Genomic DNA, 27,818 nt, shown 5'->3' on the forward strand with positions numbered 1-27,818 from the left:
GGGTGGGGGCGGGCCAGGTTGGGTGAGAACCCCGGGCCAGGCCCCTTTGGGAGTTACAGGGTCCAGGGGCCACTGTTACTTGCCCCTTTGCTGGCGGAGGCTCGAGGACCAGGCCGTGCTGCCGGGTATTGGGGTTCCCCCCCGCCCCCCGGTGTACCGCGGGGAGACCGCGGGGGCGTGGCCGCCGGACCTGGTCCTCGCTGCCGCGAAGGTGCGGGAACGCAGAGCCTCGCAGGCGGGAGGAGCCCTGCGGGCCGAGCCGGTGCCGCCGCCCCGGGCCTGGGCCCCGATTCTCGGTACGAGGCTGGTCGGACGTCGCTCGCTCCCGGGACGCGGCGTCTGCGTGGCTCAGGCAGCGCGTTACGAGTTACCCAGGGCCCGGAATCCGGCCCGGGTGGTGGCCCCGGGGGCCTACTTGCCGCACGGTCGCGGCCCGCCAGGTGCAGGTGCAGGTGCCCCGGGGCGGGGTGGGGGGCTCCTGTCCACGCCGGCAAGGGTGGGTGGGTTACATGCTTCTCTCTGATAGCCTGTCATCTGCCTCCCCTCCCAAGATGGAAATTTAATAGGTGTTTTCCTCGGCGGTGCCTAGGAGATGAAGGATCCGAAAGCTATGAAACGGGATAGTGATGCTTCAAAAGACTAGGACATCGGCATTTACACTTAGGCTTTTAAAACATTATTATTATTATTTTTTTTTTTTTAAGAGAACGGACCTCTGACCTGGTGTCTCTTTTTTTTTTCTTTTTTTTTAACACTTTTATTTATTTACGATAGTCACAGAGAGAGAGAGAGAGGCAGAGACACAGGCAGAGGGAGAAGCAGGCTCCATGCACCGGGAGCCCGACGTGGGATTCGATCCCGGGTCTCCAGGATCGCGCCCCGGGCCAAAGGCAGGCGCCAAACCGCTGCGCCACCCAGGGATCCCTGACCTGGTGTCTCTTAATTACAACGCTCGGTGATTCTTATTCTGTAGGGAAGCGACTTTTCTTGGTAAACAACGTTCAGCTGAGTCTCGTCTTCGCTGCCTGTTCAGTTGTCGGGGCTCTAGTCGGCAGGCAGGCTCCCCGTCTTGTGCCGATGTTAATTTTTTTTTTTTTTTTTGCTGCTAGGCACCCAAACCCGTAGGAATGGAGGCTTTTTTTAGGGGCATGAGAAATTCGGTTGATAAATAGAAGAAGTTCAAATTCCAGTTACTTTCCCAGCCTCAAGCCAGTATTTTCAAAGAGCTAAGTGAAGAAAAAAAATAAGCTAATGACTGAAAATAAAAGGAAATCCTTTGTGCAACCTCGAAGTATGTGAATGTCATTTCTTCTTTTTGAAATCAGTTGTATGAGGGGGACCTGGGTGGCTCAGTGGTTGAGCGCCTTGGGCTCAGGGCGTGATTCCGGGATCCTTGGGATCCGGCCCCCCTCCTCCCCCCCCCCCATCGGGCTCCCTGCAGGGAGCCTGCTTCTCCCTCTCTGTGTCTCTCATGAATAAATAAAATCTTTTTAAAAAATAATTTGTATGAGATAGCAAAGATAGAAAAGGGAACAATCCTGTTGGGCCAGGCACCTTTAGAGATGACTTTTCTTGGACTTGTCCCGTTTAAAGCAACTGCAGTGAGGATGCAGGTGTTCAGTAAGAAGTTAGTACTACATCTGAAAAGGAAACCAATGATTCATGAGTTGTTGGGAGTAGATTTTATTTGGTTGATGTATTTATATTCAAGGTTTTATTTTTTTTATAAATTTATTTTTTATTGGTGTTCAATTTGCCAACATATAGAATAACATCCAGTGCTCATCCCATCAAGTACCCCCCTCAGTGCTGGTCACCCAGTCACCACCACCCCCCCCCCTCACCTCCCCTTCCACCACCCCTAGTTCGTTTCCCAGAGTTAGGAGTCTCTCATGTTCTGTCTCCCTCTCTGACATTTCCCACTCCTTTTTTCTCCTTTCCCCTTTATTCCCTTTCACTATTTTTTATATTCCCCAAGTGTATATTCATGGTTTTAATTGTGGTCACCTAGATTAATGGTCTTAGAAGTACTAGTGTTGAGTGTGTAGGTTGGGGAGGCACAAGGTGATTGAATCAAATGTGGGGAGAAGATATTAGAAATTGTTTCTTTACCTTTTAAAAAAAACTTTTGTTTGTTAATTTTATAATGGGATGGATTTTTAGCCTAGAAATACTTGTATATAAATAAATGTGGGGATGAATGCACTAATATATTTTGCATACATGAGGATATGTGATCAAAAACAATTAGAGGACAATGACCTGGAAAAGCCTAATGTTGTAGGTGATAAATACTAAGATGCTTATTGCTGTGAACATTTCATTTTGCTAAAATGTTTTATACTTATTGAGCGTAATGCAACAAGTAATGTTGAAGCCCAGTTTGCTCTGCAGTGAACTTCTGTTTTTCTCTTCTCAGAGCCTAAACTCTTATTAATAAAACAATTTTTATATATGAAATGCTTAGAGAATAACGCTGAACATTGTTATTATTAATAAAGTTAGATTGAGCTGTTTCTAATGATAAGTATTTGTAGGTCCACAGTATTGTTGCAATCCATTCATTAAATCCTTTGAAAGAAAGATTTTCGTCAATTATAAATGCACTTTAATTGCTAGAATATACATGTGATAGGTTCAAAGACAGAGAGTACCTCTTAAATCATTCTGAAGTGCTCAGCCTATTCCATTCTACTTTTAGCTCCACCTATAATGAAATTTTTCTGTCTTTACCAGTGACCTAATTATCACATCTTTTGCCTCATGTGGTATTTAGCTTATTGTTGGAACTTGTATTCGTTCAATGAATCAATGAATGAATAAATTGAGTGGCTTATTTTTAGTGCTACTACAAATGAAATACTCCTTTGTCTTTTGAATTCCCTTCTCTTTCAGGACTCTTACTTCTGATTATCTTATTCCTCTGACCTATTTCTTTTGGTTTCCTTTGCTCTTTCCTTTTCCCAATCGAAGGTAAACGTTTTCAAGATTTCTCCCTTGACCATCTCTCTTTTATAGCTCTGCATGATCTTGGGTGATCAGTTTGGACTCTTCATCAGTTTTGACCCTATTTTTTAACCATCTATAGGTCTTAATCTCCTGTATGTGCCCTAAGTATTAATAAGTATATAAGTATAACATGTTTAAAGTGAAAATTACTATACATCTAGTACAATGGCTACGATTAACAACAAAGTTCTGACAATACCAGGTGTAGACAGAACACAGAGCAACAGGAAGTCTTATACATTGCTGGTGGAAATGCAGAATGGTACAATACTTTGCAATTTCTTATAAAAAATGAAGCATACACTTGCCATATTATCCATCAATCCTACTTCTAAATATTTACCTGAAGAGAAATGAAAACCTATATTTACACAAAAACCTGCATGTAAATATTTATAACAGATTTCTTCATGACTGCACCAAACTAGAAACAGCCTAAATGTCCTTCAACTAATGAGTGGATAAACTGGAATATCTATGCAATAAGGTACTACTCAACTATAAGATGGAATAAATTGTCAATATATGCCAACAGTGTGGATCACACAAATACACTGTGCTAAATAAAATAAGCCAATTTAAGAACATTTTGCATTTCCAATTTGGCTAATTTAAGCCAAAGTAAGACATACTGTTATTAATCCATTTATGTGAAATTCAGGAAAAGTCAGAACACTGAAGATGGAGAACCCAATCAGTGGTTACCAGGTGTTAAGGGTGGGAGAAGGGTTAATAGGAGCAGCAACCAGGTTTTTTAGGGAACATGGAGCTATTCTGTATCTTGATTGCCTGTGCATTTGTCAAACTCATAGAACTTTATACCAAAAGAGTGATATTTTTACTGTATATAAATTAAAAAAATAAAACAATTTTTTGCTTTCATCTCAAAACAAGCTCAAAAACAAGTAAGCAATCAAAACCATCGCTCTGATACTCCATCTTTATTCCCTGTCTTGGCTTATTTTGTTGCTAAAAACCATGGAGTCATTCTAAGCTACTTTTTCTTCTTCACCACATATTCCTTACATTTATTTGGTCTCTGATTCTTATTGAATCAGTTTCTGCAATGTTTCTGTAATCAGCCAGTCTTCTACATTTCCAGTTAAGCTACTGGTTTAGTTCAGTTCTTTATCATCAAAGTTTGAAACAATCTCTTTAATTTTTTAAATTTCTTTACTCAGGATCAAATCCAAATTTCTCAACTTGATTTCAGGAACCATATGTGTTGTTAGTTACCTTTCTGCCTTTATATCCTGCCTTTTCTCCCACAAATCTTTTTTGTTCAGGCATACTTAATTTCTTACCGTTTTATGTTTATGCCAGTCTTCTGTAAGAATGCTGCCTTTGCATATATTCCCTCTGCTTGAAATGCTTATTCCTTCCCTTTTCTCTCTTCATCCTCTTCCCTGGCAAATTCTTGCTCTTTTAAGATAAATTTCAGAGCTCCTTTAGCTCCTTAGTTAGTTGCTGTATCTTCTGTGCTCTTACAGGATTAAAGCATATGTTTTATTGTATAATTAGTTTATCTTCAACATCAGAAATGGCAGATAAATGCCAGCCTTTTCTTCTGTTTATTTTATAAGCATTAATTGATCACGAACATTCTCTCTGGTTTCCAAAAGAAAAATTATCACATTATTTTATTTTTTTATTTTTGTAAAGATTGTATTTGATAGAGAGAGCACAAGCAGAGGGAGGGAGAAGTAGGTTCCCCTCGAAGCAGAGAGGCTGATGTAGGGGTTGATCCCAGGACCCTGGGTCATGACCTGAGCCGAAGGCAGATGCTTAACTGACTGAGCCACTCAGGCGTGCCTATCACATTATTTTAAATGGAAAATGTTATATAAAATATTGTAAACATACTTGTAAGGAAGTTTATGTAAATGTTAATGTTTTAAAATACATTTATATTAAAACTACTTAAAAATGAAGTATACAAGTATTTCAGTATTTAAAAAGAAGTAATTATACAGTAGTACTGCAAATTAGTATTGCAGTCATGACTGAATTCATGACCCATGGAGCCTTAGTTCTGAAGACAGCATCTGAAGTAAACGAAAACAGCCAGACCCCCCAAAATGTTTGAGGTGTGCTTATTGAAGCCTAATACCATATTCCATTGAAAATAAGATCTTGCCAGGAGCTGTAGTATAGAAGCTTTCTACCCAACTATTTCATGATTGATTATATCCTAGCTGACAATGATGTTAAGATGTGTCCCACTTCAGAAAGATCAAAACACCAGGCACTGGGTAGTGCATCTTAAAATCAGTGAAGTTAGGGTCAATGACTTTATCTGTATTAAGACCAAAATTCATTATTTGTTGGATAGTTTAGTCCAAAAATATTTTGATCTTTTTGTTTCCATTTTGATATGGGAATGAGGGAACATATTCTTTATACATAATTTTAAGAATTAATTTTGTCTATTTAAGCCGTAAGCATGAACTTAGTTTTCCTAGAGTAGACATCTCATGTTGTTTTGAGAATTGTCAGTATGTTTTTTCTTCTCTCCTACCCTTAAGATGCCATGGCTAGTCCAGGGAAAGATAACTATAGGATGAAAAGTTATAAGAATAAAGCCCTAAATCCCCAAGAGATGCGTAGACGAAGAGAAGAAGAAGGAATACAACTTCGAAAACAAAAAAGGGAAGAGCAGGTAGGTGTCTTAAAATATTTAATTCTGTGTAACACAGAAACATCATTATATAGATTTTAGAAGTTACATTATTATTGCTTATTTTTAGATAATTTAAAATGAAAAAATATTTTTAGGAGATTGAATAAATCTATTCTTTATTAGACTACAGGAATAATTCCTGAATCAGAATCCTCTGCTATTTTTAATCACTGAGAGGAATAGCTTTTCTGTTTTATTGATAAACATTTTATGTTCATCATGTTTTATCCCAGTGTTAAGGAATTTTTTACTCTTGAGCCTATTTAGATCACTTCCATATGTCATTATAAAATTTGACAAAAACATTACATTCATTTGTTGCTTTGTGATTTTCACAGTTCTTGCTCCTAAGTTAATTACAGTCTTCTTCCTATGCCACTCATACTGTTCCTTCTATAGTCTCATTAGCCAGCTAGCTCTCCTAGCCTTCTGTGTTTTGAACTTTGTATATGTGACATAAGGAATGGAAAAATCATTTAAAAGAGTATATCTCAACATTTTTCATTCCAAGATATACTTAAATTTAGAAGTATATATGAGGAATTAAGAGGGTTTAGTCCTCACGTGCATGAATTAAAATTAATGTATAGGAAGGACTAGCAAATAATAAAAAGTAGGGAAAGTCCTCCTCTTTTAGATATATTGTTTTATCATCTCCCTATCTATAGTATCTAACACAGTCTTTACTATCAGTCCCTGTTATAATATAGTAAAGACTCGAAAAAAATCTGTTGAGTAAATGATTAGAAAGAACTGTATACTGGTTAAAGAAGAGCAGTATTTCTTCAGCTATCAAAAAGAATATACCAGATTTTTTTTGTATATTTTGATATAGGAAATGTATCCATATATCCCCCTCAGTGACCTCACTATGCCTCATTCCTCTTTTTTTTCTTTATTTTTATTCATTCTTGAAATAATAAGGATAGGGCCATATTTTGTTGAGAGGTGTTCTCTATTCCTTAGTAATCTGCTATATGTTTGTTAATATATCACATTATTTCTCCTATATAACTAATTTGCTTTTTTATTAATATTGGAAAAACTCTTAGACATCTCACATATCAGTGTGAGCATATGTGCTTTTTAAATGCTATAAAATGTAAATGTGTACTCCACTTATGGGACCGGCCACTGGTAGAAGACCTGAGGTTAAGAACGACCCAAAGCAGTCTGCAGGATAAGAGCTAACCAAGCTCTTTGGAAAGTTCTAACTTTTCAAAGATAATTTAGGTCATCATGGTATAGTGATTGAGAAATACTATTTAGAATTTTAAATCATCCGTTTGTTTTGTTCACTTAAATAAAAAATATAATTCTATGGAAATTCAGTGTTTTATGGAAAGCCCAGTGTTGTATAAAGTGATTTCTTTTTATTACAGTTGTTCAAACGAAGAAATGTCTCTTTGCCCAGAAATGATGAATCTATGCTAGAAAGTCCTATCCAGGATCCAGATATCAGTTCCACTGTACCCATTCCAGAGGTAGGTATTATAAAAATGTTTTTCAAATTATATTTCATCAATGTTTCAGAGCTACTGAATATAGCAGTGATTATTCATGTAAAATATTTAAATGATAAAGTATATTTTCTTTGTTTTAGGAAGAAGTTATCACCACAGATATGGTTCAGATGATTTTTTCTAACAATGCTGATCAACAGCTAACAGCAACTCAGAAATTTAGAAAGCTACTTTCTAAAGGCAAGAATTGTTTTCAATTTGCTTATTTGATATTATAAGATTCTGTAATAGAGTTTTACTTATTAGATTTTTTTTATTTTAAGGCATTTTCCTTGTCAGTAGGTCATTAGTTCTTAATTCTTCTTTAAAATGTATTTGTAGGGGATCCCTGGGTGGCTCAGCGCTTTAGCGCCTGCCTTTGACCCAGGGTGTGATCCTGGAGTCCCAGGATCAAGTCCCACGTCGGGCTTCCTGCAGAGAGCCTGTTTCTCCCTCTGCCTGTGTCTCTGCCTCTCTCTCTGTGTCTCTCATGAATGAATAAATAAAATCTTTAAAAAAATAAAATAAATTGTACTTGTAAATAGATCTATTTTTTAAAATAAAGTTTATTTAAATAAGCTCCATGGCCAATGTGAGTCTTGAACTCACAACTTCAAGATCAAGAATCACTTGCTGTAATGACAGAGCCAGTCAGGAAACCCTAAAGGAAGTATTTTTTAATCCTTTTTGTTTTATATGTAGGGAACATTAACAGACAAGTTTCTGGAGAATCACAAGAGTATATTTTATGTTGAAGCCAAGGGAGGGAGAAAGAGTTGTTAGTACTGGATCCCTGGGTGGCTCAGCGGTTTGGCACCAGCCTTCAACCCAGGGTGTGATCCTGGAGACCCGGGATCAAGTCCCACATCAGGCTCCTTTCATGGAACCTGCTTCTCCCTCTGCTTGTGTCCCTGCCTCTCTGTCTCTCCGTCTCTCTTTTTCTCTGTGTGTCTCTCATGAATGAATGAATAAAGTCTTAAAAAAAAAAAAAGAGTTGTTAGTACTTAGATTGCCAATAGCTGAAATATCTTGATTTTAATTTTGCATATCTTTGTTTTAAAATTTCCTAGAGATTTTATGATTCTCAAAAGCCTTTTCTGCATTTCATGAAAATTGATAAAGAATCCTACATAATCCAGTAGCATTTCTGTGAATAATGAATGATATCTGATGAAATAGAGTATCATTTGGCTGAGAAGCATTAGAAAATGGTTGGTAGGGGAGGAGGAGACATTGCCTGGGTTATGCTTATAAAGAATTAGCAGGAACATTATCTATCAGTTGGTGTTTTGAGTGTTAGGCTGTAATACTCCATGTTGTGAAGGTAACCTAACAAATAGTCTTCAACTTAAAAAATTTAAATTTTTGTGTAGAAAATATTTTAAAATTTCTCTTACTATAATTAATGAATAAGGATTTGCTTTCCAGTAGCACTGCAATTATTAGAATATTTGTTTACTTCCTTTAAGTCCACCTAAGGGTTTTAAACTTGGTCAGTGAAACCTAGGAAAGAGTTATTTTGTGTATCCTGTAAATTGACACAGGGACCAGGTTATTGTCTTTTTGTGTCTGTGTAATAACTTAATTCTTGTTTAATTTTTAGAACCTAACCCACCAATTGATCAGGTTATACAGAAACCGGGAGTTGTACAGAGATTTGTGAAATTTCTTGAAAGAAATGAAAATTGTACTTTACAGGTGAGTTCTAAAGTTTTCTTTCTTAATGTCCTTTGAGAAATAACATACAATGAAAGTTTCTAGTGAACCTCTACAATGCTAAATATATTGTAAGCATTCAGGAAATACTTGGTAATTAAAGGAAGAGGTAGTGCCTGCCACCTGTCTTGCCTTGGTCACGTTATGATTGCTGGTTTCTTCTTGGGACTGTTATTTTATTTAAAAAATTTGGGAAAACTATATAAAATGATTCCTAATGGTAATAAAAATTTTGTACATGTCAACCTTTAATAACTTTTTCATTTTAGAAAACCTCAAATTAAAATGTTAATGAATAATTTTCTTTGGCTCTTAGCTATTTAGGGTTGTAACTTTTTAGCATCAACACTTTTACCTCTTAAAATATTTTTATTTGATTAGTTCTTTTTTTTTTTTTTTGAAAAAAATGAAATGAATATAATCAACTAAAAACATGACCAAAGTTAGGTTTCTCTAAATGAGCATTGCTTCTCAGTTATACTGTAGTGACAGTTGTAAGATATCTTTCAGGTAATTGGCTGCTAATAGTAAATTACTGAAGTTTGCAAGTGTTTTACTGTTTTTTTAAGAAAGATTGCTTTTCCTGATTTCATTGCTATATATATTCTTATGTAGGAGTACAGTGTGGAATCTAATCTATCAGGAATTGCACAAGACCTGCACCTAGTTTATCTGTGCTATTGTCAGTAGTAGAAGATTGTTACTGGTATTTATTTGAGTAAGAGTTGTTGAAATTGCAACTTAAAATAGTGTTCCACTTATCTGAGTAACTTAGAAAAGCTCTTCACATTTTAGATAATAAGCAAAGGAATGTGTTGCACATGTGAACGTTACCTATCATGACTTTTATGCTGAAAAATTTTGAGAGTGTTTACAATAAGGATGCCTGAGGAAAAAGCCACTTGGTATTATATATAGTCATACTGTGCATTAGTTTTCAAAGTCTTTGGGTGTTAGCACTGTAAGGACTAAAGGTCAGGACTTCTAGTCCCATTTGTTTTATGTCTAAGCCCCAACTCCATACTAAAACCCAAGTCTCCCGATACATAGCTTATTTTTTTTTTAAAGATTTTATTTATTTATTCATGACAGAGAGAGAGAGGCAGAGACACAGGCAGAGGGAGAAGCAGGCTCCACACAAAGAGCCCAATGTGGGACTTGATCCCGGGACTCTGTGATCATGCCCTGAGCCGAAGGCAGATGCTCAACCACTGAGCCACCCAAGAGTTGCATGATTTATATAGCTTATTATTTGGCATTATAATTCTAAATGAATGAAAGAGGAAATGAGTAAATATGTATAAATAAAATTGAGTGCTAGTTTTAGCCGTATATTGTGTGTAAGTCTTTGTATTAGAAAATTAAAATATTGTCCCTCTGCAGAAATTCTTCACTTTTTTTGGGGGAAGACAAACATGTAAACAGATTTCTAATGCCGTAGTATACTTAGTGCTATAACAGAACTATAAACAAAGTGTTTTAGGAGCACAGAACATAATTACTCATCTGTGTAAGGGAAGTTAAAGAAGACTTCACAAAGGTAGTATTGTGTGGCTAGTCTCAAGGATGAACGAGAGTTGGCAACCCAAAAAGAGGAAAGTTATTAGCAGGTTGTGGGAACAGCTCAAAAAAGCGTAGAGTATTCAAGAAGAACATTGGGGAGTTTGGCATGTATTAATCATTGCAGTTAAGACTTAACAAAATTTAGCAATATGAGCTTGGGATAGCTATAGCTTTGTTCTGTTACCCAAGATCATATGAAATATGCTAGTTCTGATTATTGGTCTGTTGAAAAGGTTTTCCAGTGGAGGGCTACAAGCCATGTTGGCCTACAAACAAGTTTTGTTTGTCCTGCATGTGTTTTAAAAATGTATTCACATCTAGATATTAGCCTTTAAAATATTGGGAATTTCATACGGAAATCTAGATTTTTGGCTACTTTTGACAAATCAGAAGAGATGGCGTTCCTGCCACTTAGCAAAGATCTAGTGGATCTGAATAGGACCTGGGCCCACCCTATTTTTTTTAGTAAAGTTATTTTTTTCCCCTTCTTTTTAGAAATACCATAATCATGCTCTCCAGTTTGCTATAATTCCCTGCTTAGTCATATCACTCCTTTTATTGTTCTTTTATTATTAATTGTCTATTTTGTCAACTTGTGAATTTAGCAGTCTTTAATGCTTTCTCCTGGGTGTACCTAGGAGAATATTAGGGGGTAACTTTTTCATTGTTCTTTGTTTAGAATTGGTTAGGACTATGGATTAGGACTAGGATTATATTTTTCCAATATAAATTCCTCCCTTAAAAATTTAGTCTTACACATGATAGTAACTACTTTCATACCTTTTAGTAATACTTTTGGATGAGTTTTCATTCTATTAATCATAGTGATAGGTACCTTTCATGTGAAAAGTTGTCTATGTCAAATATTTTTAAAGTTATAGTCACTCCTTAGTTTGTTGATTTGTAGATCATTTTCAGTTATTCACTAGTTAATTGTGTATTGGGAACCATGGATTGAATTTTCTGTTTTGTTACAAATCTATCTCATTTAAGTATATCAGAATTTAAGTAGGATTGATATGAGTGACTTCTCAGAGGTTCTGTTGCTCATAGGAGTACTCTGATCCCTGCTTGTGGATCTGCTCATAGTGAACTCTGACTTTGAACAAGTCAGCTAAGTCTCTGGAATTCTAAGTTTCTTAATTTCTTAAAATGGGGAGATTGGAACTAGATGATCCATCCCTAAGGAAACAAAAGTACCTTTTAGGATTCTAAGTTCCATAAAAATACTGTTGCTCTATTAAGTAGTGTCTCATTGATTTTTGAACTACTTGCTTTAGGACACCTGGCTCTCTGAATAGTAACCATTAGGAGTTTTGTGAATTATAATTTCACATGTGTTCATGTATTCATGATTTTGAAATCTTTCATTATGTTCTTCTCAGTTTTTGTTTGTCCAAATTGAATCCTTTTTTAAAACTAAGGGTTTTATTTATGAAATCTGATTAATCTTCTATAATCATAAATCTTACAGGCTTGTCCAGCTAACTCTTTACTCCCTCTCTTCTTCCTTTCTTTCTGACATTTCTTTGGTGCTTTCATTTATTTCCTTAGTTTGAAGCTGCATGGGCATTAACTAATATAGCATCTGGAACTTTTCTGCATACCAAGGTAGTGATTGAAACTGGGGCTGTTCCAATATTTATTAAACTTCTTAATTCAGAGCATGAAGATGTGCAAGAGCAGGTATGTTTTTATATTTACTAGATTTTAATGTCCTCTAGAGAGTTGCAGGTGCCTTGTATTTGTTAAAATATAGTAATTTTTCTTCAGTGTCAATTTAGAAAGAAGGCAGAATGAACTGTCTCAGGCATAATCCTGGGTTCTCTCTAAGTGTGATCTCAGGAATCAGAAATTACTATTCCTGAGTATAAAACAGCATACTGGAACTCATAATTAGTAATTTACCCAGTCACAGTAAATTGCTGAACCAAGTTTTAAACCTGAGCTAGTCTGACTCTCTATTTTTTGCATGTACATAGAATTATTTTGTTGTGTCTTTTTAAAATACCACATTATTTTTATTGGAACTATTTTTAAATAAACATTTATAAGTAAATTCTCAGAGTCGTAAAGAGGGAAAATTTAATCACATATACTTTGTACCAATGAAAGAAAATAAAATGTTTTGAAATTTCTGTTTTTGAACTATTTTTATTGCAAATCGATCTGTTGGTCCTCCATTCCATTCATCTGTTTAGTTTTTTATATATATGGTTTTTTATCCCCACTTAATTGATATTGCAAGGCTTTTCTAATGACGTGAACTATTCTTCCAAGAAAATTTTACTCATTACACATTATCTAGTCAGGTATGTACCATAATTTGTTACCTTTTATTATATATTAAAATTATTTTCAACTAATTAATATTATTAATTTATAATGAATATCATTATATTTCAGCCTGTATGTCTTGATTATTTCATTAGGCACAATGATTTAACCTTGGCAGATGAAAAATTTTTTAAATTCTTAATATTTCAAAGTTGACCTTCGAAGAAGTTACACATACTGATTTCCCCACCAACAGAATATTAGACTTCAGGGTGAAAAATCTCTTTACTTCAAAAATTTTTTCTTAAGGTGGTTCTATGGTTAAAGTGCCTGTCTTATAAAAATTTTTGTTAAAAAATAGAAAATAAATTTAGGTCTAGAGTAAATGTTAAAAATATTGACCCATGTTTTAGGTATTAAAATTTTCCCAATTGAAAAAGTAACTTATGTCTACTTTTGAACTGACTTTAAAAATTTGAAGTGAGAATGTAATGAAATGATAAGTTACATTTGCATAATTCATTTAATTGAAATTTAATAAGTGAATAATTTGATCTTCTACTTCTAATTATTTAAAAAATTAGAATGAACCTGGACTAATTCTAAACTTATTTTCAAAGATCAATCCAAGCCAATTCTTGTAATATCTTTACTTCACTTTTCTATATTTTGTCTCTCCTTCCCTTTTACAAATTTGTCCTTACCCAGTGAGTGGATTCCTTGGCATAGGTATAGGTAATTGCAAATTTCACTAAATTGATATATTTTGTCTCCATGTAGATTCAGCATAGACAGACTTTCTCTTTGTTGAACAGAATAATGATGATTTCACTAGTGTAATTAGAAAATGTTAATGCCCTGTTCTTCGGTTGATTAAAAATATTGTTAATAAATGGTACTTTTAAACTTTCTTTACTGTCCTATTAGCATGTTTTCATTTTTTTTTTTTTTAACAATTTGGAAACTATTACTTTGTTCATTCTGTAGAGAGAGTATCTCATTTAAGATATTGTAACAATATTTTTTTCTCATTTTCCTAAGGCTGTTTGGGCACTTGGTAATATTGCTGGTGACAATGCAGAATGTAGAGATTTTGTTTTGAATTGTGAAATACTTCCACCTCTTTTAGAGTAAGTATCTCTATCATAAATTAATACTAGTTTCAGAAAAGAAAGCTATATTCTACATTATATTCTACATACATAATTATGTTCTTCAGTGATGCTTTTAAATTTGGTATATGGTTAGCTGTATTTGCAAGAGCAATAGCTTAAATGTAGGTAAAACAAATAAAAAATTCCAAATTTATCATTTCTTTTATATCCTCTTAAGCTGTACTTAAGTTATACTTAACAGTGTTTTATTTATTTTTTATTTTTTTGATTTTATTTATTTATTTGAGAGAGAGAGAGGAGAGTGAGAGAGCACAAGCAGGAGGAGCGGCAGAGGGAGAGGGAGAAGCAGGCACTGAGCAGGGAGCCTGACACAGGGCTCAGGACCCAGGTTTCTGGAGCCAGAAGCAGATACTTACTTGACTGAGCCACCCAGGTGCCGCTAACAGTGTTTATTGTGTATTGATGCTTACTGTGTTGAAATAATAATTATACAAAATAAGAGTATGTAGTAATTTTTAGTACAATAAAAATTTAAATTTTGCTAAAGAAGGGCATCTTTAGTACATGAACAGATGATGTATTTAGGATATCAGGTTTTTATATTTGATATTGAAACGTTCAGAGATCAAAGATCATAAGATATTTTTCTTTCAAAATTAGAATTTACTTAAATGATTTATATACTGGTTTCTTTTTCAAATACATTATACACTTTTTAGAAAAGCAATTACCCTATAATGTAAGGACCTTTACAGAAATTACATAAAAATTTTTTTTTAAAAGATTTTATTTATTCATGAGAGACACAGAGACACAGGCAGAGGGAGATGTAGGCTCCATGTAGGGAGCCCAATATGGGTGGGACTCGATCCCAGGACTCCAGGATCAAGCCCTGGACTGAAGGTAGGCACTAAACCGCTGAGCCACCCAGGTGTCCCACATAAAATTATTTGAAAGGTAGATTCCTTTATTAATCTTGGTTATTATTATTTACTAAGAGGACTTTTTTTTTTTTTTTTTTGGTTTGATGCCACCTGCAGGTAGTGAAAAAGGAAAAACTAATTGAGGAGATGGTTGAAAGGGAAAATTTTATCATTTGTGTGTTATTAGCCATCTTTTCCAAGCTGAAGAATTGAATAGGAAGAATAAATTTTTAGTTACTAGTTTGCAAAAGATATGTTATTCCTTTAGAGAGAGTAAATTTCCATAAACAGAGTGATTTCACAGTATTTCACTCAACATTGAATACTTACCTATGTGCAGACTACTGAACCACTTGCTACGATGTCATTATGTCATTAACTTTGGACTTATTCAAAACTAATCCAAAGTTTTGGGAATTTAACTGAGCTATGAAAGAAAATAGTGATTTAGAGTTCAATATCAGAGTTATTTTGAAATTCATACTATCAAAAGTATCTCTTAAATTTTCAATTTGAGATTTTTTTGGCCTGATAATATGGTTCATAGATTAAGCACTTTATTTCTTTTTACTTTTGCTCTCTGTCTTGTTTTTTTATTTGTTAATATCTCAAGTTGGCAATGGTTTATGAAATAGTAAGCATTTCTTAGTTTTAATTCCTTTAAATGTTCTAAGGAGCCTCTAATCATGACCAAAGAAACCAAACTAAAAGATGAAGCTCTAATGGAGAAAAAGTACCCAGGTATGTAGTGCTGGTTATAAACATAATAAATTTCAGAAAAGGAGTAGGCTTAAAAAATTAGAAAGTTTCAAGTTCATTAAAAAATTGAGAAAAGTAGTGAAAGAGTAATTATGTCACCTCAGCTACTAGATGCTCCCACTTTAGTTGAGCAAAAGGAAGGAAGTGATTGGCTTTTATTAAGATTATGGATTATCTGTTCATATTGAAATTCACATTTTAGTTAATGTTTAAGTAAATGTAAAACTTCTATTAATGTACGGTTTTATCAATTCTGTTTGAGTTTTAATTTGTTTTATTCTACTTCATTTGTTTCACAGTAAGCGTAACTTTGCAGTAACCATAAACCTTTCAGCAAATGTAAATCTTTTATTACTGTATATTTCATATACTGACACATTTGTTGTTTTAACTTTAATTTGTATAATAATTCCATTAATACAGATAAAGAAAAACAATATATAACAGAGTTTAGCCAACTACAGGCCTCAGGCCAAATCTGGCCTGCTTCCTGTTTTGTAAATTAAGTTTTATTGGAACACAATCATTCCATTTGCTCACTTAATATCTACAATTGCTTTTGTGCTGCATCATCAGAGTTGAATGGTTGCCACAGAGAAAGGCCTGGAAAGTCTAAAATATTTACTGAAAAAGTTTCTCAGCTCCTGATTTAAAAAGTCAGTGTAATTTTTTTTATTTCTGAATGAGTAATGGTTTTAGAAGACAATTAGGAAAACCTGTACAACAGATTTTTTAAATATATAGTAATATATACATAACATAAAATTTATCATTTTAACTATTTTAAAATGTACAGTTGTGGCATTAAAGAGTGTTTTGTTTTGTACCTATCACCACTAGCTAGTTCCAGAACTTTTAGCACCCCAAGGAGAAACCCCATACCCAGTAAGCTGTCATATTCCGTTTCTTCCTAGCCTCAGCTCTTGGAAACCACTAATATGCTATTTATGGATTTGCCTGTTTTGGCTGTTTCATATAAATGGAATCATACATTGTGTCACCTTTTGTATTTGGCTTTTTTCACATAGCATATTGTTTTCACAGTTCATATTACAGCATATCAGTAATTTTTTATCAGTATTTTTATGGCTGTATAATATTCTATTGTATGGATGTACTACCACATTTGTTCACCCATTCATCAGTTGATGGTCATTTTTTTTTTCAATTTTTGGATTAAATAGTAATCTTCTAAATACTCTTATACAAGATTTTGTTAGAATGGTAGTTTTCAATTCTTTTTAGGTATACCTATGGATAGAATTACTGGGTCATACGGTAACTCTAACTTCTTGGGAACCACCAAACTATTTTCCATAGCAGCAAGGTTATCTTCATTCTCTGGGTTATCTTCACTCTTGATAATGTCCATTGAGTCACAAAAGTTTTTAATTTTGATGAAATCCAGTTTACATATTTTTTCGTTTTGTCGTTTATGTTTTTGGTGTTGTATATAAGAAACCATTGCCAAATCAGAGGTCATGAATATTTGCTCTTATGTTTTCTTCTAAGGGTCTTATAGTCTTAGCTTTTATATTTTAATCTTTTTAAAGATTTTATTTATTTGACATGACAGAGAGAGCACAAGTGGGGGGAGCATCAGGGAGAGGGAGAGGGAAAAACAGGCTCTCTGCTGAGCAGAGTGCTCAACATGGAGTTCGATCCCAGGACCCTGGGATCATGACCTGAGCTGAAGGCAGATGCTTAACCAATTGAACCACCCAGGCACCCCTGTGTTTTCATCTTTGATCCGTTTCAAGTTAACTTTTTTATATGATGTGGGGTGTAAGGGGACATTCACTTATCACAGCATAATTTGTTGAAGAGAATATTCTTTATTCATTGAATGGTGTATATGGTTTTGATTACAGTACCTTTGTGGTAAATTTTGAAATCAGAACATGTGAGTCCTTCAATTTTCATTTTTTGGTCAAGATTGTTTTAGCTTTTGGGGTGCCTGGGTGGCTCAGACAGCTAAGCGTCTGACTCTTAATTTCGACTCAGGTCATGATCTCATGGGTTGTGGGATTGAGCCTCACATCGGGGTCTCTGCTCAGTGAGTCCACTTGAGATTCTCTACCTCTCCCTCTCCTCCTCCCCTGCTCATGCACACACTCTCTCCCTCTCTCTAAAATAAATCTTAAAAAAAATAATAAAGTGATTATCTGTAGAGTGTATTATAGATGACTCATAGATTGTTTTTGAGTTTTTACAAAATGTTATTCTGCCAGTCACTGCCTTTTAATTCAATAATTTGATCCGTTTACGTTCAGTATAATTACTGACAAGAAAGGACTTCTGCCATTTTATTGTTTTCTGTATATTTTATATCCTTTTTGTTTCTCAATTCCTTATTGCTACCTTTTGTGTTTGATTTTTTGGGGTAAGAGATTGTATTCCATTCTCATTACCTTTTCTGTATATTTTTTAGCTATTCTATTAATGATTAATCCAGGGAGCACAGTTAATATCTTAAACTTGCAGTACTCGTTGGAATTAATATCAATTTAGTTGTGATACTATGAAAAAACAGCTTCTGTACATCTCTGCCCCACCCCCTTTAAGTCATCATGAAAAATTACATTATCTCTTGTATGGCAATTAAAGTAGATTTATAATTATTGCTTTATGTGTTTGTCTTTTAAATCATAGAAAAATTACAATGCAAACTTACCACCTTTTATACTTATCTATATGATTATTTTTATTCTTTATTTTTTCTTCTGGTTTTGAGTTATGGTTTATTGTCCTTTCACTTCAGCCTAAAGGACTCCTTTCAGTTATTCTTGTAAAGCAGATCTACTGGTGATGAGTTTTCTTAGCTTTTGTTGTTCTGGGAATCTTACTTTCTCTTTGATTATTTTGAAGGCTAGTTTTGCAGGATACAGAATTCTTAGGTGACAGTTTTTTTCTTTTAGCAGTTTATTTTTTATTTTTTAAAAATTTTAAAAGATTTTATTTATTCATGAGAGACACAGAGAGAGAGGCAGAGACATAGGCAGAGGGAGAAGCAGGCTCCATGCAGGAAGCTCGATGTGGGACTCGATCCCAGGACTCCGGGATTACTCCCTGAGCCAAAGGCAGATGCTCAAACACTGAGCCACTCAGGTGTCCCTCTTTTAGCAGTTTAAATATATAATCTCACTGCCTTCTGTCTTCCATGGTTTTTGATGAAAATTTACCTGTTGAACTTCATGAACGAGTTCCCAGTTAGACAAAGCAAAGGCATACCCCTTGTATCAGTCCTTCAGACAGCACCCACACAGATCAAAACAGACAAACACTATTCCTTGGAAACAGGTCTCCTTAGCTCCCTTTTCGAATCAGGAACTCACAGTGGGAACTCTAGCTTTCTTCTTCAGACTGCTGCCAGACTGGGGAGGAGTTGGGCAAGGGTATGTCAGACTGCCTGAAATCTCTCCTACCACATTGCAGCCCTTTCCTAGCTAAAAGCTTTCTTGGTTACTATAAACTTTTGGCTGTCTTCGAGAATACTAATAGACAATCTTTTTAAAACAAACATGCCTTCTCAATGGCTGATCTTCATTCAGTTTGACCCTGTATTCCTTGCTTCTTGAAATTGTATAATGTATTATTTTCATAGTTCTAAAAAAGGTAATACTTTTTTTAAAGTATATAGAAATAATTTTACTTAAGCACCAGACCAAATATTTTGCTTTTTTTTTTTTTTTACTAAGATGATTTGGCCTTAATTTATAATGGTTAGGCTACTCTTGGTAAGACTTTATGCATTCCCTTTTCTGGTCCTCTAAAATCCCAGTAAAAAGATTTAATATTCAAAATTGTATTATTTATTACTTTATATTGTGACTCAAAATAATAAATCTATCAAAGTTTTAAAAAAATAAAGTATATAGAAGTAAGTCAATTTTCCATAACATCCTTTATTTTGAGCATGTTTTATGTCTTGTAAGGCTCTATTCAGATCATAGATTCAGAATTTTAAAAGTAAAGTGGTATATTTATTTTTATTTCCAGAAATATAATGATTTTTAAAATTTCTTTTTCCAATTTTACCACATTAGACTGACTACATTATAAAGTATACTGAGAATTTTCATAGTTTCTGATATAAAATAGCTAAAGAGAAAAAATGAATGTAAAGTGACAATTTTCTTTTTTCTTTCTTTCTTTCTTTCTTTCTTTTTTTTTTTTTGGCAGGTTATTAACAAATTCAAACAGACTTACAACAACCAGAAATGCTGTATGGGCCCTCTCAAATTTATGTAGAGGCAAAAACCCTCCTCCAAACTTTAGTAAGGTATGAGTAAAATATACAAATTAAGGAATCTATCTATATAAACTTTTAAGTTTGTTTATAATATATATGATTGCCTCTCAGCCACCATTGTCACTTGATGTTTATGTATGTTAGTGTTGACCTTAGAAATCTTTTAGTTTTGTTCTCATGTATAGGAAATTGAAATCCCCCAAAAGGTTAAGGTAATTCATCCAGGTCCACTATTAGTTGTAAAATTGGAAAAGTAAAAGTCCACAGTGGCTTGTGTTTTCCCAATGTACTTTTTATCTGTTTAGAATATCTTTTTCCCCATCTGTTCATGTTCTGCTACAAGAATAGATTATTAGCAAATCTCCATCTTTAGTTCTATTTTCTTGCCAATAAGATATTGTTAAAAAGACAGAATGTAGATAAATTTCTGGGCTATTACACTTCTTTTGAATTCAGTATCCATGAGTGAAAGGGGAACATTGACTATAGCACTAAGAAGAGCTTAAAATCTGGTGAGGATTTAGTGTTAAAGTTTCTGAGGGCAATAAATAATAAATTCCTAATTCAAAAATATGCATGAGTTGGTATGCCTTCTCATTTATACTTTTATCATTCCAATTTGAAATTTAAGATTTAGCCACATTTCATCTGAACCACCAACATAACTTTAAAATCTCATTGGTACCATCATTTATTGATCTTTTAGCACACTCCATAGCATGTTAGAGGTTCAATCATAGTTCATAAAATTTTTCCATTACTATCCACAACCATCCATAAAATTTTTCCAAATCATATTCCACGTATATTGACAAGTACGTAATATGACTAAGAAGCTGGTTTAAAGCATTGTAAAGTATGCTACAAATAAAATGAGGAACAAAATTATTACTTTTTTTTATTTTTATTTTTATTTATTTATTTGAAAGAGAAAGGGCACACACTCAACATGGGGAAGGAGTGGAGGGAAAGAATCTCAAGCTGACTCCCACTGATCACAGAGCCCAATGCAGGGCTTGATTTCATGACACGTGAGATTATGACCTGAGCCAAAATTGAGAGTTAGATGCCTAACCTGCTGAGACACTCAGGCATCCCCAAAATTATTTGGTTTTATTTTAAAAAAAATTTTTAAAGAGATTTTATTTACTTATTCATGAGAGACACACAGAGAGAGGCAGAGACACAGGGAAGCAGGCTCCCTGCGGGGAGCCCAATGTGGGACTCCCATCTCAGGACTCTGGGATCACACCTTGAGCCAAAGGCAGACGCTTTATCTCTGAGCCACCCAGGTGCCCCCTGAATTATTATTCTAATTAGAAATTTGGTTTAATATGTATCTTAGAAAAGTTTTGTGTAAGCTATACCACAGTTCCTCAAGGAAACAAGTTATGAAATAATGTAGCAATTGCCTTAATTAGTTAAAAGGATTTTTTATAATTTTCACTTTAATTGTAGAAGTATTTCTTTGAGTAGAAATACCATAAGGGATGAGTATTTGAACTGAGTATAATACAAGGAAAAGAATATATGGTACACAAGTACCTAGTAAATGACCTTTTTAAAAAACAAATGCATTATATATAAAAACATCATTTGGCAATGATCATTATAGAATTGAAAAAAATGTTTGTATTTTGAGGAGATAATAAGGATCAATTCAACTGACAGTGATGAATCCTTCAGCTATTTGTAGGTTTAGATGTGCATATGTAGAATTGGCTTGCTAATTATATATTCATGGTTTTAACATAACAATCAGTAATTTTAAAAATTTACCTTTTAAAGAATGGTATGGGATAACTGTATTTTGATTGAGTTTTTTCATTGTTTTTCATTTTAAGTTTTTCTGTAAAATACTTTCCTCTTAAGAGTTTGTAGTTTTTTTCCCCTTAGCTTTTGAAATACTATGCATCTGTATGTGTATATGTTGAGATGATAATTATGCAGTAATAGTTGTAAACATATAGCTAGTTTAAAATCCTGTTTCATTTTTTCCATTTTTCCTGCTTAGTAACAGTATTGGATTCTTTTTTTAAGTACTGTTTACATTTTGCGATCTTTTTGTGTTCTAATTGTACTACATGGTTTTTAAGAGTTCTTTAGCCATAGACAAGCAGTAAAGATTTTTAAAAATTTTTTGTAATAACAGGTATCTAATATAAAGAACTCATTTTTAAAAAAGTTTTTGTCAGGGACACATGGGTGGCTCTGTGGTTGAGCGTCTGCCTTCGGCTCAGGGCCGGGTCCCAGAGTCCGGGGATCAAGTCCCATATCGGGCTCCCTGCATGGAACCTGCTTCTCCCTCTGCCTGTGTCTCTTCCCCTCTCTCTCTCTGTGTCTCTCATGAATAAATGAATAAAATCTTAAAAAAAAAAAAAAGAGTTTTCTCATAGAATTGCTTTTCCTGAAGAATTTGCTTATTTGAAAGATACTTTCAAATTTTATAAATTTGTAATGTATAAAACTGATAGTCTAGACCACATATTTGGGCTTTCTTTTAATTTTTATTTATTTATTTATTTTTATTTATTTAATTTATTTATTTATGATAGTCACAGAGAGAGAAAGAGAGAGGCAGAGACACAGGCAGAGGGAGAAGCAGGCTCCATGCACCGGGAGCCCGACGTGGGACTCGATCCCGGGTCCCCAGGATCGTGCCCTGGGCCAAAGGCAGGCGCTAAACCGCTGCGCCACCCAGAGATCCCTTGAGCTTTCTTTTTAAAATGATTGCCTGTATGAAACATCTCATGGAATATTAAGACTTTGAGAAGTTTTATGAATCTTGAGAAGCCATGTGGTTACCTGAATTACAGGCCAATTCTCATTTATAATGGTGAATAGATATTATTTAATAGCTGGTAGAGACTTGCTTATTTTCTCTTCTGTCCTACCTATACTATACTATACTTCATTTCCATCCTCACTCAATTAATTACTCGGCTTCTTCACTGAGAAAATTGTACTCTGAAGCGAAAGTCCATAGGTTATTACTGTCACCATCTGTATCGCTATGCATTCCTATCATCGTTGGTTACTTTAACCATGGTTCTTTATAAAGTTAATTCATATTTTTGTACATTATGTAGATTTCTGTCTTCATCGCTCCAAGTACATCACTTCTTTCCTTCTAATAATTTAAAGATACTGTTATTTCTCTCATGTTAAATCTTTTTTTAGTCCCTGAAAGCCCTATTAGTTTCCCTGTTTACTGCCACCCCATTTCTTTGCTTCCTTTTATAGCAGAATTCCTCATTTGTCTGTTCTCATTGTCTGTTCTCTCTCCTTTCATTCTCATTGCATCCTCCAATCAGAATTTTCCCTCAGTCACTGCGCTGAATCTACTTTCACTAAGGTCATGAGTGTCTTTACATTGTGACATTCAAGGGTTAATGTTTAGACCTTTTCTTAAATGACTTGCTACATACATCACAGTGGTGATTCCTCAGTCTTCATGTTACCTGATCTATTGCCTTCACATGATACACTTGGTCACTTCTTCCTCCTGTGTAATTTTTTTTTTTTTTTTAAAGATTTTGTTTAGTTACTCAAGAGAGACACAGAGAGAAGCAGTGACTTAGGCAGAGGGAGAAGCAGAATCCCTGTGGGGAGCCTGATGTGGGGCTTGATCTCAGAAGCCCAGGATCATGACCTGAACCGAAGGCAGACGCTGTCAACCACTGTAATTTTTTTTTTTCACTTAGTTTTCAAGCCACTACTTTCTTAAGTTTTCCTTCTACCTCAATGATTGCTCCTTTACAGTTTCATATAGTAGTTCCTCCTCTTTTACCTCCTAAAGTTGAGAGTACAAAGTGAATGGTTTTGGCTTTTCCTTATATTTATCTGCATCCGGTTCTTTATTGATATTACCCATTATGTGACTTTAAATGTCATCCACATGCCAACAACTTCCAAATTTCAGTGTTTGACTCAGATCTTTTTTCTAACTCCAAACTTAGCATTTTTATTTGGCTATCTAATAGACATCTCAAATTTAACATATTTAAAATACAATTCCTGATCTTTTGCCCAGAACCTTCTGTGCTAAGTTTTTCAGACCCATTAATAAAATTTTCATCTTCTATTATTTAAATGAGGCACTTTAACATTTTTACCTGCTTTCTCTTTTATCTCATACTCTGCATTCATTCCATCAGTAAATTCTGTTGCCTCTCCTGAAGAACATTCAGGTAAGGGTTCTTCTAGCCAAATTTGATCCTTGCTTGAGGATCAAGATGATAAGGAAAGGAAATAGTTTTAACATTGAATAAAAAGAATCTGTGAGTCTATCCTAATACTAAAAATCGGGAAAGGAAAGCTCTTTTTTACAGAAGAATACCAATTAATACATGTAGAAGGACTTTGTATTAGAAAAGTCAGCCACCATGCTAATAATTGATTTGGGCAGGGATCATCAGTGAGTTCTAAGACACTTAAGTGAAATATTGCTGGGGAACAAAATATTTATATGGTTGGAAAGTATTGCCCTACAGAGTATTAATTACAAAGTAGGGAGTATGCCTGGATGGCTCAGCAGTTGAGCGTCTGCCTTTGGCTCAGGGCGTGATCCAGGTTTGGGGATTGAGTCCTGCATTGGGTTCCATGAGGAGCCTGCTTCCGTCTCTGACTATGTTTCTGCCTCTCTCTGTGTGTCTCTCATGAATAAGTAAATAAAATCTTTAAAAAAATAATAATTACAAAGGGCATAGGAGGGAGTTTTGTTTACTGTTGATAATTCTAGTGGACTCTTGTCACCTTAACCAAATGATTAAATTTAACATTACTAAGAAGGGAAAACTGACATTATGTGCCTTCAGATGTGACATGACTAAAAATAACACATCATGACTTATGTAACACTCTTGCTAGAAATGTTTAACCTGAATCTAATAACGAGGAAACAGGAAGACCAATCAGAATTGAGGAATGATTTGTGAAATAAATGTCCTAGACTCTAAGAATATCAGCAATGTGAAAGCACACAAATAGGATGAGGAGCTAGTCATGATTAAGACAGTAAAGGCAGACCTATTGGGATGGTTAAAATCTAAAGGACTAATAATACCAAGTGCTGACGAGATAATGGATAGCAACTGAAATTCTCACTCATTGCTGATAGAATGTAAAATGGCATACATTTTAGTAAGAAGACAGTTTCTTATTATGCTATTTAGCAATATGGTACTTACCAGGAAATAAGAAATAGTATGTCTACAAAAAGACCTGTATATAAATGTTTATAAGAGCTTTATTCATAATCATCAGAAATTGGAAACAGCCCAAACGTATATCAGCTGGTGTATGGATAAATAATTTCATTCATAAGGTGAAATACAACTCCACAATAAAAAGGAAGAAACTATTGGTGCATGCAACAACATGAGTGAATCTCACAAGCATTAAGCTAAATGAAAGAAGCCGCACACAAATGCTGCATCTTGTATGATTTCATTAATATAATATTTTGGAAAAGACAAAACTATAGAAACAAAAAATCAGATCAGTGATTACCTGAAAAGGACAGAGAGGGTAGTTTTAGGGATGATAGAAATATTCTATATCTTGATTGGGTGGTAGCTGTACAACTGAATGTATTTGCCAAAACTCTCGATAGAACTGTACACCTAACTATTATTTTTACTTTATACTTCAAACTTGATTTTTTTACAACACTTGTGAGCTATAACAGGTATATGCAACATTTAATTACTGATTGGATCATGGATTGAAATTAAGTTTTAGTTTAAAAGATTTAAATTTGCTTTAGACCTTAGATAATATTATTGTAGCAATGAAAAATTTTTCGATGTTTCGATTTTTCGATAACAGTTATGTTGTGATAGGAGAATGTAAAGAAATACCATTTTTCTTAGGAGATACATGCTAAAGGATTCGGGGGGGGGAAGTATGATAATATCTGCAGTTGGTTCCCAAATAGGCCAGTAAATGCCATTTTTCTTAGGAGATACATGCTAAAGGATTGAGGGGTGAAGTATGATAATATCTGCAATGTGTTCCCAAATAGGCCAGTAAATATATTTTTAAAATATATTTTATTTGTATATATACACATACATATGTATGCATATTTCCCATTTTATCTCACAATTCTATTCAAAAAACATGTATTCAAGAATTGAGATTTAATAAAATTTGTAATTTTTACTGCTTCTACAAGGTAATTCTTAAATGAACTGGCATTCCCCTCTCTCCTGGCAAGTGTGTGGGTGTAAAGAATACAAAGTTCTGTGGTATATTTTGGTACTGCTGCCTTAATATATGCTGAGTTTTACCCACCATTGCTTTTGTGGCTTTAAGTGCAAATGTCAACAAAAGACCAATTATGTGTTAGTATAATTATGAAAATGGCTTTTACATTAAAGATTGCTTCTCCCAAAGGTTTCAAGAATCCTGCAGCGGTCCACGGACCACACTTTGAGAACCATTGGCCTACAACTGAATGCTAAATATCTGCTTAATTACATAATTCCCTCATCTTCTTTAATTGCTTGCTTTTAAGCAATTTTTCCATAAGCTCTACTCTGACTACCCTTCATAATAATGTAATCTCTCAATACCCCAGCCATTGACCCACCTCCACATTTTACTCCACATTTTTTTCCAACATCTTTTAACATAATACATGGTTTTAAAAATTTATTACTAATTTAAATATCTTTCTTCCACTGAAATAAACTCCTTAGAGTTAGGAGTCTTTGTCTCTTTTTGTTTCCTATGTATTCCAAACTTACAGTATAATTCACATTAATAGGGCTTAAGACTCATTGGGTAGATTTTCTGTGATTTTTCTATGAGAGATTTTATTATTGACACTTAAAAAAATTATTTTCACAATCATTTTATATTCTCAAGAATTTGTTTTTTGCTCTTATCTTTATATGGAATTTTTCTATATAGGTGTTAGCTTTTTTATGGACCCAGCAAATTATCTACCTGAGGTTTTATAATTTCTTTGAAATTTTTTCTAAAGTACTAGAACCTTTCAGAAGCTGTAACTATTCTTTATTTGTGGCATATCTAGATTTAGTATATAGCTCTTGTCTGAGAATAGACTAAGGGATACTTTAGGTTACTAATAAAAAAAACATTGAGTATAGAATCAGTACTGATCATGGCAATAAAAAGAGCAATCATCTCTGTGCTAGTTACTGTTCTAAGATGCCTCATACATTGTTACTAATTTAACAGTACTTTGTTTTTTTTTTTTTAAAGAAAGATTATTTATTTTCTCTCATGAGTAAGAGGGAGGATAGGGAGGGGTTGAGAGCAAGATTGGGCAAGCACAAGCAGAGGAAGGGGCCGAAGGAGAAGTAGAGTCCCTGCTGAGCAGGGAGCCTAGTGCAGGGCTGGATCCCAGGACTCTGGGATCATGACTGAGCTATAGGCAGACACTTAACCTACTGAGCCACCCAGGTGCCCTTAACAGTGCTATTTTATCCCTGTTTTATAAATGAAGAAATGGATTTTAGAGATATTAAGTAATTTACCCATGGTCATACATCTAGTGAATCTAGGTCTGTCTGATTTGAGAAAGGAAGGATCATAGAATTTGTCTAATTATGGATTTGTTTCATAGATTTGGAAACTGAGTCTCAGGTGAAGTGATAGGTTTATTTCACAACTGATTAGTTGTAATATTAATATGAAAGAGATTAAAGTCTCTTGCTATGTGTGTGGTTTTTCTTTTTTTGTAACCGAAGATTCAGGGTTTTTAGTACATTAAAAAGTACAGCTTATTAGTGACTAAAGGTTTCTTATTGTATTTTCTCTACCTTTAGTCCTCAACTGACTATTAGATTTATTTCCAGTAGTGTACATGTAATAAGTAGGTTGAAGTTTATTTCAGTTGGATCATATTTCATGAGCATTGTATTAAAACACTTAACTAAAACATTTTTACTTTTGTTAGTTTTGGTATGCCTTTTATGGGTGTGATTTATGTGTGTGATTTAAATATAGGGGATCTCAAATATGTATTTCAGTACTCTTAAAAACTTAAAA

The 27,818-nt window shown here is 34.3% G+C and overlaps 1 protein-coding gene across 3 annotated transcripts in view; it reads left to right on the forward strand.

Annotated features, from left to right (window-relative positions):
- The window catches only part of KPNA5 (karyopherin subunit alpha 5), a 42,490-nt gene that overhangs the window by 172 nt on the left and 14,500 nt on the right, over positions 1-27,818 (forward strand). Inside the window, exons 2-9 of one of the 3 annotated variants that reach the window (XM_055311084.1) lie at positions 1,110-1,291; positions 5,535-5,668; positions 7,072-7,173; positions 7,293-7,392; positions 8,795-8,889; positions 12,025-12,156; positions 13,789-13,877; positions 19,727-19,826. In XM_055311084.1, the coding sequence (XP_055167059.1) occupies positions 1,252-1,291; positions 5,535-5,668; positions 7,072-7,173; positions 7,293-7,392; positions 8,795-8,889; positions 12,025-12,156; positions 13,789-13,877; positions 19,727-19,826 (792 nt within the window). In that variant the 5' untranslated portion in view covers positions 1,110-1,251. The remainder of the gene's footprint in view (positions 1-1,109; positions 1,292-5,534; positions 5,669-7,071; positions 7,174-7,292; positions 7,393-8,794; positions 8,890-12,024; positions 12,157-13,788; positions 13,878-19,726; positions 19,827-27,818) is intronic. The other 2 variants (XM_055311086.1, XM_055311087.1) reach the window with 2 other exon arrangements.

The sequence above is a fragment of the Nyctereutes procyonoides genome, unplaced genomic scaffold (assembly GCF_905146905.1).
Source record: "Nyctereutes procyonoides isolate TBG_1078 unplaced genomic scaffold, NYPRO_anot_genome, whole genome shotgun sequence".
Taxonomy (NCBI): Eukaryota; Metazoa; Chordata; class Mammalia; order Carnivora; family Canidae; genus Nyctereutes; species Nyctereutes procyonoides.